This window comes from Saccopteryx leptura, chromosome 11, assembly GCF_036850995.1.
Source record: "Saccopteryx leptura isolate mSacLep1 chromosome 11, mSacLep1_pri_phased_curated, whole genome shotgun sequence".
In the NCBI taxonomy this organism is placed as follows: Eukaryota; Metazoa; Chordata; class Mammalia; order Chiroptera; family Emballonuridae; genus Saccopteryx; species Saccopteryx leptura.
In genome coordinates this window covers 75,242,274-75,256,320 of record NC_089513.1, presented here as the reverse complement: position 1 = coordinate 75,256,320, position 14,047 = coordinate 75,242,274, and the positions used below count along the sequence as shown (strand labels likewise).

The 14,047-nt window shown below is 51.5% G+C and overlaps 1 protein-coding gene across 1 annotated transcript in view; it reads left to right on the top strand.

Moving 5' to 3' along the window:
* SLC30A7 (solute carrier family 30 member 7) overlaps nucleotides 1–14,047 on the top strand; it is a 60,188-nt gene that overhangs the window by 41,940 nt on the left and 4,201 nt on the right. Inside the window, exons 9-10 of the mRNA XM_066353330.1 lie at nucleotides 3,510–3,600; nucleotides 9,211–9,360. Of these exons, the coding sequence (XP_066209427.1) occupies nucleotides 3,510–3,600; nucleotides 9,211–9,360 (241 nt within the window). The remainder of the gene's footprint in view (nucleotides 1–3,509; nucleotides 3,601–9,210; nucleotides 9,361–14,047) is intronic.

Below are 14,047 nucleotides of genomic sequence, written 5' to 3'. Positions count from 1 at the left end.
AGAGGGAGAGAGGGAAGGACCCTCTGGTCTGCTGGAGTGCTGCGGGAGAGGGAGAGAGGGAAGGAGAACACCGTGCCGGCTGCATCGCACCTCTGGTCTGCTGTCTGGTGTCCCTTTGCCTGCGGGCCTGGCCAGGGCGTCCTCGCCTGCCTGCGTGGTGACGGTGCAGTGCAGGGGACGGACCCTGCCCGGCTCCTCGGAGGGAGCAGGACGGGTGTTCCGGCCTCGCCGTCGATCACCTGCCTCTGGCTGCCCAGTGTTCCTCCAGCCAGTCCCTCGGGACACGGAGAGGACACGCCATACAGTTCAGAGGACAGCGTGGGATTAGGAATTGTGCCCGAAAAGGGCGGACGCTTGAGATGTCACAGAAGGGGCGGGAATCGGTTGAAAGGGCGGTGTAGGGACATCCCAGGCGGAGGCTGCAGCCGGGGCCAAAGCCTGCGAGGCGGAAGCAGCGGGAAGCACAGGCCTGTGTGTTTGTGTTCAGAGCTGAAAGTGGAAGCGAGGAGGACCGGAGGTCCGGCCAGAGGGGCCAGAGGCAAACACATGCCACGTTCAAGAGCTGAGCTTGGTCCCAGGCAGTGCAGTGCGGGCTTTTAACAGATGTTTAATGGGGGAGGGAGAGGCTCAGATAGTGATTTCAGATGGATTAGTCTGACAGCCTTATAAGGAGTGCTTATCTTAGTGATCTGTGGATGCATAACAAGTTATACACATTGTCATCTTGTGGTTCACCTTGGTTCAGGAGTCCCGGGCTCTGTGGCTCAGGGTGTCACAAAGCAGCGATCAAACTGCCGTCCAGGGCTCACCTGGGGGAGAACCCACTTCTAGGTCACTGAGCTGGGTGTGGACAGTATTGAGTCTCCGCTGGGCCCCGAGGCGCCCCATAAGACAGCTCCCAGCAGGGCAGCTCTGAGCGAGCACAGGAGAGCAGGAGAGCAGAGGCACGAGATGGAGGCCCGAGTCTCTTAACCTAATCCTGGAAGTGACATCGCGTCACTGTGGCCATACTCTGTTTGTGAGCATCGAGCCCTCGACGGGTCCGTCCCCACTCAGGGGAGGAGATTGCACATGATGAGCATGACCACTGGGAGGCAGGGGTCGTGGGGCCCAGCTCTGAAGCTGCGGGTCACTGAGCTATGCTTCCCAGTGGGCTGGAGGAGGTACGACTAGAGGCAAGGGGACCACTCGGGAGGCTGCTCTAATAACCCACGGGGAGGTAGATTGTTGTACACGTGTGTAGTAGAGGGGAGGGGAGGAGGTAGATTATTGTAGGGGTGTGTAGTAGAGGGGAGGGGAGGAGGTAGATTATTGTAGGGGTGTGTAGTGGAGGGAGGGGGGAGGTAGATTGTTGTACACGTGTGTAGTAGAGGGGAGGGGAGGAGGTAGATTATTGTAGGGGTGTGTAGTGGAGGGAGGGGAGGAGGTAGATTATTGTAGGGGTGTGTAGTGGAGGGAGGGGGGAGGTAGGTTATTGTAGGGGTGTGTAGTGGAGGGGGGAGGTAGGTTATTGTAGGGGTGTGGAGGGGAGGGGAGGTAGGTTATTGTAGGGGTGTGTAGTGGAGGGAAGGGGGAGGTAGGTTATTGTAGGGGTGTGTAGTGGAGGGGAGGAGGTAGGTTATTGTAGGGGTGTGTAGTGGAGGGGGGAGGTAGGTTATTGTAGGGGTGTGGAGGGGAGGGGAGGTAGGTTATTGTAGGGGTGTGTAGTGGAGGGAAGGGGGAGGTAGGTTATTGTAGGGGTGTGTAGTGGAGGGAAGGGGGAGGTAGGTTATTGTAGGGGTGTGTAGTGGAGTAGAGGGGGGAAGTAGATTTTTGTAGGGGTGTGTAGTGGAGGGAAGGGGGAGGTAGATTATTGTAGGGGTGTGTAGTGGAGGGAAGGGGGAGGTAGATTATTGTAGGGGTGTGTAGTGGAGGGAAGGGGGAGGTAGGTTATTGTAGGGGTGTGTAGTGGAGGGAAGGGGGAGGTAGGTAGGTTATTGTAGGGGTGTGTAGTGGAGAGGAGGGGGAGAGGTAGGTTATTATAGGGGTGTGTAGTGGAGGGGAGGGGAGGGAGTGGAGTCAGGAGATATTTAGGGTGTCAGGTGGTGAGAACTTGGTGTCTTGGAGCGTGGGGGTTTAAGGGAGAAGAAGGAATTCAGGTGGCGTGTGATCGTCCCGGCTCTGACCACTGTCTGCCGGAAGAAGACCTCACTGGAACCTGTCGTGTGCGTGTCTGTGAGGGCCCTCGCCTCCGGGCTCTGAGTCCTCCAGCGGCTCCTTGGCGCTCCGTCACTGTGTCCCGTAGTGCAGTCACTTCTCTGAGCGTCTGCTTAGTCTTCCTCTTCGTCTCAGCCCTGCTGTGACCTTCCCTGTCCACGTCCTTGCCACTGCACACTGAGAGTCTGGGTGGTCTCCTGATGTCTTCCTGGGCCCTTTTCTCTCTTTAACCCAGATTCTGAGGCGCCTGCCGCTGCCCATGCATCTTTCATGCATCCGGCCAGAGGTGTTGGCTGTGGGTTCACTGAGTCACACTTCACCTCGACCTTCCCCGCAAGGTGTGTGCTCCGCTCCCCTCCGCCGCATGCAGCTGGACTCGGGAGGGGTCACGGTGGGAATTCTGAAATCCTGCATGTTTAGGAGAGCCCGGGCTTGAGCTAGCAGGTGTGACGCCACTGTTTCTGACCTCCCTCAGTCTGATGGGAGCAGCGAGCAGGGCCTGGCCACCTGGCTCACTGGAACCACTTTTATCGAAGGTAGATGTCTTCCCCTTCCCTCAGAGACTCTGGCTGGCTGTGTCAGAAATGAAAACCAGCAGGACTCTGAGGTGAACGTGGTGTGAACTACATTAGAAAGCCACTGTCTTAGGCACCCTCACCATTGGCCCATAATAGTGTGCAAACATGATCATCTAAATGGACCGAGGCAGCCATTTCCAAGCCCTGCCTGAGGACTGGCTGTCTGTCTGGGTGCCGACGTCTGGGGCCCTCGCTGGGCCAGCGGTGCTTCTGGACCAGGTCTGCTGTGTCGGGGCCTCTGCGCTTCCAGCACCAGGAAGGAGACCTGCACAGTCGGGCTGGGGAAATGCTGAACAGCTGGACTAATAGAGACCTTATTACTGTTCTTTGTATTTTTCTTAACAGTACTATTCAAATAAATGTATGATACAGTCGATGTGTTAAGGACAGGCTGGTCCTAATATGCTGTCTAGATTACCTTGGAAGGTTCTGGGCTTTGAAGTCGGTTTTAAATAACAGTTGAACAACTGCTGTGTTTAGAGTTTTAGATGCTTCAATACTATTATTCAGTAGTGTAAGTTAAGTGTTTTATACTTTATACATTTATCTAGCTCTCTTATTTTAGATAACAACTCATTGATCACAGGAAAAAATCTGGAACAATGACTAGATTCTTTTTCCTCATATTACTCTGACAAATCTCATTATATTCTAAGTGGAGGCATGTGATTACTTTCTTGCGGGTACGATGGCGGAATGCGGCCCTAATGAACGTGCTGTCTTCCTTTTCTTTAGTGTGATTCCTCTTTTAAGAGAGTCTGTTGGGATACTGATGCAGAGGACGCCTCCCCTGTTGGAAAATACCCTGCCCCAGTGCTATCAGAGGGTAAGTTTCAAAGCTCCCCAGCCGTCGGGTCATGTGGGGCTTCCAGACGGTTACGGTTTTCAACTCTTTAAAATATGGGCAGCATGTGTGTGTAATTTAGTCCTTCTCCCAAGACCCAGCGCTGACCATGAGTGCCATTTATACAAACCAGAATAAAATCATCGGAAAATATGGAACTTCACTGAAGAAATGTGGTAGAGGCCCGAGCGGCTCTTGCAGTGTACAGATGTGGACAACAGATGCTGGAAGCGCTTACTCAGTGCATTGTTTGAGCCCGCCCAGTGTCGGGTAGTCTTCTGAGGTCCTGGAGAGCAAAGCCGTCAATAAAGACCTCAGTGGTCGTCCCTATAGTGGAACTAGGGTCAAGTGGTAGATATTGAAATCTGGGTGGCGAGATGGAACCGGACACGGGCACACCCTGGAGAGAAGTGCCCGGGCCAAGGAAGAGGGGAGCACAGGTCTGTGGGTGGGACGGACGCAGTGTGTGCACACAGGTCCGTGGGTGGGACGGACGCAGTGTGTGCACACAGACAGGTCCGTGGGTGGGACGGACGCAGTGTGTGCACACAGACAGGTCCGTGGGTGGGACGGACGCAGTGTGTGCACACAGACAGGTCCGTGGGTGGGACGGACGCAGTGTGTGCACACAGACAGCCCGGGTGGCCGAGGCAGGAGGAGTGAGGAAGGTGGTGGCAGGTTTGGAGAGGAAGGCAGGGGCCAGTCTTACAGGGGTCTGCGTCTTGCTAAGAGGTTTAGATTTAATTCTAATGAAATGGGGAACATTGGGAAGCTTTTAGGCAGGAAGAGCGTCATAAAAATTTAAAAAGTTTTTAAAAGATTATTGTTTGCTATTAGAGAGCGAATTCTAGGGAGTGAATGCAGAGAAACCAGTTACGAGGCTGTTGTCCTCTGAGTGGACAAACGGTGGCTTGACTCGTCCTCTGAGTGGACAAACGGCGGCTTGACTCATCCTCTGAGTGGACAAACGGCGGCTTGACTCGTCCTCTGAGTGGACAAACGGTGGCCTGACTCCAGTGGTCGCAGTGCAGATGGCGATAGAGAAGGAGACATTCTGGATATGTTCTTGGAGATGGACTACATCAGTGGAGGGGAGGAAAGGTGTCTACTTACACCTGAGTAGCTGCCAATACTATTGGTTAGGATTGAGGCTGTATTGATACAGGTTTGAGGTCGGAAAAATCCCCCCAAATTAAGAGTTCTATTCAGGGTTTGCAAAGACTGAAATGCCAGCTAGACTTCTAGGGAAATATCAGGTTAGGCGTTGGGTGGGCAGATCTGCTGGTTTAGGGCCAGATTACTGGGAGGAGTTTTGAGTCATCAGCATATCAACACATTGAAGACCTTAGGCTTGTAGATCACCCTGGGAGGGAGAATTCGCTCAGGCTCTCTCAGCTGTGCTGTCCACTCCAGACTTAGAGCTCAGGTGGGGAGGGCAGGGAGGGGGGAGGGGCTGAAGAACTGCAGCGTGGGCAGCCCCAGAGCCCGCTGAGAGGCGGGCGAGGTGGGGACAGAGAGTGGTCACTGGGGCGTCCCGAGCATCGTGACCTCGATAAGCGCGGTTTCCGCGGAGGGGGAGAGCTGGTGGTTTGAGTAGATTGAGGGAGTGGGTTGGGAACTGCAGACAACTCTGTTCCGAACGGAGGTTGTTGAAGGGAGCCAAGGAATGATGGCTTGGCTCGGATGCAGAACCGGGAGAGGGCGTTTGTTTTCAGGACGGCGCGAGCCCGTGGAACGCTCCCCAGTCATGGGAGGGTCTGTCGTCTGCGCTGGGATGTGGGTGTCACCGGACACCCGTGGCGTGTGGTTAGCACAGCTCATCTCATTTTATTCATTGTCCTGTGTTCTGCCACTTGGGTCTAGCGACTTGTGTGGTGTACAGCACAGTTCTGGGCGCGTTCGTGTGGTGGGAACAGTCGGGGGTGGGGGGAGAAGTTGATGATGTGGTCCCGAGGAAGGTTCCCAAAGGAGTGACGTGCTGGAGCAGGTGATAAAGAGTGGACCCCGTGGCACTGCGGGGGAGTCCAGTGTAGGGCGGGGCCTGCCCCCGCCCGAGGGAGGCGGGAAGTGTGTACGCGGCGGGGATGGGGGTGGTGGTGGGGGTGGGGGTGGCCGGCGTCCCCGGCGGGTGCGGGTCTCTGCCTCCGCGCTCTGGTCGGTGTGCGGAGGTGGCATGCACAGTGAGGGCCAGAGGAGAAGGGCGTTGAGGTCATCTCTCGGTGGAGGGAGAGGGAGGTGCTGCCCGTTGACATTATGGTTGTGATCCTACGGCGCGGGGATCGAGGAGGAAGAAGGGCCATCCGTCGGGTGCCCGCCACCAGCTGGCCCAGCGCCAAGTGATTGGCAGATGTTTCTGTCCTGACCAGGAACCTCCTCCAGGGTCGCACATGCGCAGGGCTGAGTCAGGGTCCCGACTCACGTGACTCAGACACCACACGCCGCACCCAGCACGTGTCAGCAGGCCCGGCCACATGGGTTTCACCTGGAGCCACGCTTTGCCCACGCAGTGAACGTGAGGACGACGTAGCCATGCTGTGTGCTGAGGCTGCGTCCTGGGCAGGCAGGGGGTCCTCTCACGGCGGGGCGCTCTGGGACCGTGTCACTTAGAACACCCACCGCAGAGGATGTGAGGTCTCGCCCCTGTCGTGAGGGCCCGGAAAGAGGAAGCCTCCGCCGCCGCCCCTCACCAGAAGGGGCGCAGTGGGTGCTGTCACTGGGGTCCCACCCGCTCTCAGGGAATTCATACAGAATGATGCCTGCATTCACCAAATTCTGATAAAAATAGGTACTTTTCACAGATATAAGTTCAACTTTACCTTAATTAACATCCAAAATCGATTCCTTTCCCTTTTTTTAGAGAGAGAGACAGGAAGGGAGAGAGATAAGCATCAACCCTGTTGCTTCACTTTAGTTGTTCATTGATTGCTTCTCATACGTACCTTGGCTGGGGCTCTGGGGGTGCAGGGGAGGCTCAAGCTGAGCCACTGACCCTTTGCTCAAGCCAGTGACCTTCTGACTCATGTCAGTGATCCCGTACTCAAGCCAGTGACCCCACGCTCAACCTGGCGACCTTGGGGGTTTTGAAATGGGGTCCCTAGCGTTCCAGCTCTATCCACTGTGTCCCCACGGGTCAGATCGGAATAGATTACTTAACAATCGGAGAATCTCAGAATTCAGAAAGACCTCCCTGTTCTTTTGGGGTGAACTTCTGTGTGGCTCTGAAAATCCCCACTGGGCCGTTCATTGGTCATCCAGCTCCGTGTTATTTCCGGGTCTTAGAGACCTCTTTCTCTTTTTCAACCACTGTAGTTGTTATAAATATCAGTTTCCATTGAGCCTTTCTTTTAACTTCTGGGCACTGATCTTCGTTGATTCCTTCCTGATCTGTACAGAGATATTGAACAGTAGCATGATTTGAGCGTTTTTGTCTTTTTCCTGATCTTCTGCGGAATAACATCTAAGGTTTCTTTTATAAATGTTTTCTGTACATTTTGGTAGATAGCTTTTATTAAGGAAGTGTCCTGCTAATAATTTTCCCCTTATCGTAAATAGGTGTGGAATTTTATTAAAGAATTATAAAGCTTTTATTGAGATGACTGATTTTTCTCCTTGACTTCATTATTGAAGAATAACAGCGATAGAGTTCCCGGTGTTGACTCTTTCTCTCTTGGGATAAACCCAGCTTAGTCTATATGTTATTTTTTAATATACTGTTGGGTTTAGCTTATTTAATTTACAAGAGAAATCAGCTTATGATTAACTGTCTTTACCTGGTTGGGGGTCAAGATTATTTCTTGCTAATGTGAGGACCACATATTGAATGGGCCATTTCTTACTAATAAAATCTTTCCTATTTTCTGAAAAAACTAAGAGGTCATATGTCCCTTGAAATTTGCCCTCTGGGACTGGGGCTTTATGAAAGAGAACTTTTATTTGCTTCTCAGTTTTTAGTGATTCTTTCACATTGTGTTTTTTTTGTGGTTGTGTCACGGCATTTTCTGTATATCCAGAAACCCGTCCACTCTGTCCGGGTGTTCAGAGTTGTGGGGGTTTTGCTAATGTCTTTTTCCTATTTCATTTTAAATTTTTTCCAAGCTATAGAAAAGTAAAAATGGCCGATGAAAATTGTGTGTGTCTAAGGTGTGCAGTGTTTTGGTGTACACGTGCACTGGGACACGATCGCCACAGAGGCGTGGACCGTCACAGGCCTCACGTCCTCATCGTGCAGAGACCGCGCTAAGCACTGTGTCGCCCCAGTGCTAGTATAGGCACTGCGCAGCCAGCCCCAAGGTTGCACTGTTCATTTATATAGAATTTCCTGAGCTCTGGGTGGGCCGGCTCTGGTTTCGGTCCTGATTAATAGAAACCAGAGGGACAGAAGTCAGCCTCTGCCTGCGGAGCTTGTGTTCTGCCGGAGGGGACAGACGGTGAGCCCTGTAAAGAGTATAGATGTTGTGCGGTGTGATAGTGTGTGCTGAAAAGTAGAACCGAGCAGAAACGTGCAAACGACGTCATGTTCATGTCGGGTAGGGTGCAGCAGATGGCCTTCCGGAGAAGAGGCCGTTGGAGTCAAGTCCCAGTGTGGTCCAGGCAGAGGTCTGGACAGAAGGACGCTCCAGGCAGTGGGGACAGCAAAGGTCCTGACTTTTCGGAGTGGGGAGGAGCTGGGGCCGCTGAGGACGCGGGGGCAAAGGAGCAGGAGGACAGGGGACGGGGTGGGCACGCGACACAGATCACGTCAGCGTGGGCTTCCTCAGGGGGATGGGAAGCCACTGGAGGCTTTTGAGCAGAGGAGCAGCAGCATCTGACCTGAGGTAACAGGCTGCTGGGAGAGGTGTGAGGCCAGAAACAGCCGGTCACTAGGCTGTTAGACGGCCCAGACTCCAGAATGCTGGCGTCCGCAGGCTCGCAGCAGTGCGGGTGGTGAGAGTGTTCCGAGTCTGCGGGTTGTAATGTTTTGTATTTTCTCATGGTGATGTCCTCGTGCATTGTTCAGAGTATTCCCTTCTATGGCTTTAAAATCTCTTGTAGTGGCTCTTCCTTTTTCATTTTGTAATTTGCTAAATTGCATATACTTTTTTTACAACCTTCATGGGTTTGTCTTGCCAGTGGTTGTCAGCCTGAGGCTGTGGAAACCTTATGGAGGAGCCATTGGAAAAGCTCTGAGACAGCCTTCCTCCTTGCTGGTCGCGTGGCTTGGGGAAGGGTGTATGTGGGTGTCCAGGTCCCTGGGACTGAGGGTGCAGAGGTCCTGTATTTTTAACAGTCGTCTCAGAACTGTGCTGTCTGCACGCGTCCCGTTGAGAAACACTGGCTCCAGCCCCGTACTCTGCACAGAACTAGCCTTCTCATCGTGTGAGTTCCCTCATTCCTCCTTCAGTCTCTAGATCATTAATTATGTCTTCATTCCTGCTTCCCAGACCCGCCTGTCCTGGCAGCTGGCATGTAGTGAGAACGTGGGGGCACTGGTGAATGAACTCAGCCCCCCCAGTGGACTAGAGGGTAGACCACATGTCCACTGACACGTTGCCTGGTAACAGAAGGGGGGCACTTCTCCGTGATTGATCCTAATGTCTGCCCTCTGTGTTTCAGGTGCAGCAGTTACAAGGAGTTTACAGTTTACAAGAGCAGCACTTCTGGACCTTATGTTCCGACGTGTATGTTGGGACCTTGAAATTAATAGTAGCACCTGATGCTGATGCCAGGTGGATTTTAAGCCAAACACACAATATTTTTACTCAGGTATGACTTTTGTACTAACTTATTTTACGGTCTTAGGATTTATTGCATCTACTGTTTTAAAAATAGTTACTACTTAACATCCCAAATATATATGTGTGTATGTGCATACACATACCCTCACACGTATACACTCTGAATTAAGTATAAATGTACTTTTTACTTTGATCACAGAACCAAATTTGGGAGATCCTTATTTTAGTTAATATTCATCATTATACTGATTTGTGTTCTTTCAAGAAAAAGTAGATTCTCCTTTACTGTGTCCTCCTTATAAGACATGTCAGGTGCTCTTTGAAGCCGGGGATTCTAGAACAACATTTGAAATAAGAATAATGCCTTGTTGGAGGCTTTAGCTAAAAGCAGAGTATGCTAACGTTTTTATGTGATGGCAAATCTGTAGTTACTTCTGTGTGATTTGATGGCTTAATACACTGTTGAGTTTCTCTTAACACCGCATTTACAAACGTGAGTTAGTGAGCGCACGTCCGCAACCAGATTGTTCCAGGGAATGCTGGTGCTGTCCTGAGTTGACAGTCAGTGACTGATAACCAAAGTAAGAGTGATTATGTTATTCTGTATATATTGGGAGACTAAGAACACTATGCCAAGAACATCAAGGGGAGAGAGAGAAAACAAATTCTTTTTTTTTTTGTCTAGTCTGCTAGAAATACTTGATGAAACATCTAGATGTCAACATGGTTGCCAGTATTACCTCACATGTAGATCTAACGTGGAAATTGACTTCGTGCTTAAACACCAACGTGTGCCTCCTACGGTGATGCTGTGGGGATGTCCCACGCGACCTGTGCCATTTTCCTGTGAGAAATAGTTAACGTGACTGTTGTCACTAGCAAACAGCCCGACAGACCCAGCTGTGGGCACTTCTGCAAGATTGGTCGCCTGCCTTCTTGCAAAGTGTCAGTGTCACAAAGGGAAGAAAATGGTGGGGGACTATCCTAGATGAGAGAGGAAGAGAAGGCGGCCGTCATTTCTTCAGACATGGGCAGTGGAACAGAACACGCAGTGGGTTAAATTCAGGACCCCAGCGTAAGTGAAATGGTCTCTCTTCTCTGGTAGAGAGGCGCATGGTCCTGCTCCTCGAGACTGGTTCACGAAGTCTGCACCACACGGGTGACGGCAGACTTACTGTAGTACCACTCACCTGCCGCGGGATTTCCAGAACCAGGCCTCACTGTTCACAGACGTGCGTCTCCGTCCCGGGGCTTCCGTGACGAGCGTGCCAGACCTGCTCCGTGTCTGCGCCCCTGCCGTCTGTGGGCCCCTGTTCTCTCCCGGCCACTCCATGGCCGGCCGGCCGCGGAGTGGGGGCTTCCGCTCACCTCCAGGACACCCACCCTCTCCAGGACTCTGGCCCCGAGTCCCGGTCCTCCCTCTGAGGAGGACACAGCTGGTAGGCTTAGAACTGAGCGGGCAGCTGGTGATGTTGGAACCGAGCAGAGGACGGGCCCCGCTGGGAACCTCACAAACGGCTGGTGAAATGGCAGAAGCGGAAAGTTTATTCAGCCACTTCTTTGGTTTTGGAAACTGTACTTGGGTTTTGAAAATTTGAAGCTCTGAAAAACATTTTAAGCCATTTTGTCAGCTGAGGGCAAGGTGGCATTATCTCACTCCTCGGAGGGACTGTGAGGCCACCAGGAAGGTGCGTCAGCCGCTCTCCCGGGGGCACGGCTGTCACCCTGCTCGCGGCCCGCACGCACAGACCTGAACGCTGTGTGCGATGGTGGTTTTAGCTCTGACACTTGTGAAATTGGACTGCGTTATTAATTCGTTCTTCTTTTCTGTGGCTGCTCTGGTGACGCACATCCACACGTTACCCGTATATCCGGGGCTTGCAGCGGCTCGTTCGTCTCACGAAATAGAATTTAAAAAGAATTTTAACCTGATTTTAAAACTTTAAATTACATCTTGTTCATATGTTTTACTTACCAGAGGTCATCAACCTCAAATTGCTCCGCTTCTGAGGAAAATAATCGCAGCATGCTTTAGGTGTGGATCCTGTAGAAAGACTTGACATTCTGGTGGCCTTCATCCCAGACCAGAAGGGGGGTTTTCTCAGGAATAAGCTTTACTCTTTGGTTTTATGACATTTTTAGATGTCTTTCTTAGAGATGATTTTAATCAGGATTTTTCACAGTTTTTGGTTAAAAAGATGTGAACATTTCTGAGGATAACATAAACGGAGAAGACTAATAACATCAGAAGTCTGAGAAGTATAACTTTCTATTTTGTTTATAAAACTGTTTCCTGACTATTTTAGAACTGCATCTGAGGCATGTCTTTCTTCTCATTTTAATCAAGTAAGCGTTACTCGCTGAAGCAGTTGGCTTGCTGTGCACTAATAGAGCATTGGCCGTCTCTTCAGTACTTAGAGCCCTTAGAGCTGATTAATGAAGTGATAATCCAGTTTTTAAATTTATAAGAATGGGTGCTTGCTCTTAGCCAAGAGGCTGAAGTGATATGATAATCCAGTTTTTAAACTGCAAGTTTTTCTACTGGTATAGGAAAACTCCTTTCTTTCTGCCCATGTACTCACTTTTTAGAAATGAGTTGTCATTTGGGAAATGATGAAAAAACTTAGCTTTTATGTTTAGTATTTGACTAGGAGGATCACGTGGGACACTGGATTAGGAAGGCAGTTGAACATTGTATGTGTCTTGTTTTAAACTGGCTCATAATCATTGGTCCAGTTCTTTTCTTTAATGCACTTCTGTTTTCTTAGAAATAATGTTTGAAGAAAAACCTAGAGTGTGCTTGGGGCTTGTTGCCCTCCTCGGCCCCCAGAGCGTCCCCCCACTCCCTGGCGGACCCTCTGCCTCCATGTCCCCATCTTTCCTCCCCATCTTTCCTCCCCCTCTGCCCGGGGAGCCCCAGCCCCCGCTGCCTGTTAGCTGCTCCTGCCCTGTGTCTCACCTCGAAATAGAAGGCAGCACGGTACCCAGGACAGAACCGAGAGCCCCCTCACGAGCTCGACTGGGGCTCTCTGGTTTCAGAAACTGCCACCTCCTCCCGCCGGGCCCTCCTAATCCCTTCCTGTCCGGCAGCTGGACCTCCGCCAGCCTGCCCACCTCGGGTGCGGAAAAGCGGGGGGGTGGCCGGAGCTGCCGACCCGGCTGCCTTCCCACCTGTTCGCAGGCGCTGGACGCCAGAGTATCGACTCTGCTGGCAGGTCCGCGTTCTCTCCTGTCTTCCGCGGTCTGTCTTCAGCACGCGCCCTGGAGACAGCTCCTGCTCGCCGCAGGCCGGGAGGCCAGCCGACCCCTAGGTCTGCCGTCCTTACTCGTCTGCAAGGGTTAAGCCTTCGTGCGTTGGTGGACGGTGGCGGAAATGGTAGTCACAGCACCAGCAGACTGTGCTCCCCAATTACAGACGGAGGAGCCCAGACCCACGTCACTGTTGTTCACGACCTGTGATGTCATCATATTTGTAGTTACTAGTTCTGACGAGATTTAGTTTTCACTTGGAAGAGTAAAACAGATTTTAAAGACTTCACTTGAAAAGGAGAAAGATTAATATTAAAGTAGAACATTTCTGTAGTTGTGGGAATTGGTGGAGAATACAAAGCAGCCCCTAATTTTCTGTGGCCATGTTCCTGTTTATTTTCTGCACTTGCCTCAGGTTTGCACTCCTTCCCACAACGATGGCTGTTCATTGAGGACGCTCCCAGTCTGCCACCGGGTTACAACACTCATTGTCTTAGGAGCACAGGTGCTAAAAATAGCTGTCTTTCCAATGTAAACAAGTGTTTTATGAGCTCACTTACAGTTGATAACATTATTCTCTGGGTGTAGGACACGATGAGTATTTTGTGGTTTTCACTTTTGAAGGGCAGCCCTCAGCCAGCCTCTGGTCCTGGTCCTCCCCACGGTGGGACGCCGGATGGGACCCAGCACGGCTCTCCTCAGCTGGGCGCTGGGCGCAGCTCCTGTGAATAAAGGGACCGGAAAACCCTGCTGGCATTGGTTGGAAATCCCCCTTCTCTCTCTGCTGTGAGGGAAATGGAGACAGGACAGGAAGTGGGGGCTGGGCCGAGGCTGTCCCGGGGCAGGTGGACAGGGGAGATGCCCGTGGACTGAGCTGCAGCGGGAACTCACGGCCATGCAGATTCGGCCCCTGCTTTTCTGTTTGCCGGGTTTCTTATCACCTCTGGCTCTGCCCGTGGGGTCGGGAAAGCTGAGCAGCAGGAGCAGGATCTGTTTCCCGGTTTACTTTCACGAACAATTCTGCCGAAGAAATTGAGCCGTTTATTTGGGCCATCGCGTTCCCTCTGAAGGTTAGACACACAAGAACACAGGAGAGTTCCCAAGTGGAGTTATTTTCGGGCCATTTGGGTTGGCTCCCTGGTCTGCTATAGCATATAAAGCCCTGTCTAGCACCACACGTGATCCTCATAGTAGTGCCTGGCGTGTGGCAGGATTTATGAAGTATTTGTCAAACGTGGGAGGACTGTGGAACAATTTTGTGAGCTAGGTAGGGTTGGTATTTTAATGAACATTTTTAAAATGAGAAAAATGTATTCGTTTTAATTTTTAGCTTAAAATTATACAGATATTAAGTTCTGTCTTTTTTTCTGCCAGACTTTTTCAAGGAGAGCGTGCTAGTAAATGTGTTTTCAGAGAGCCTTAACTTGATCACAGCCAGATTTTATTTTTAATGAGGCAAAAAAACA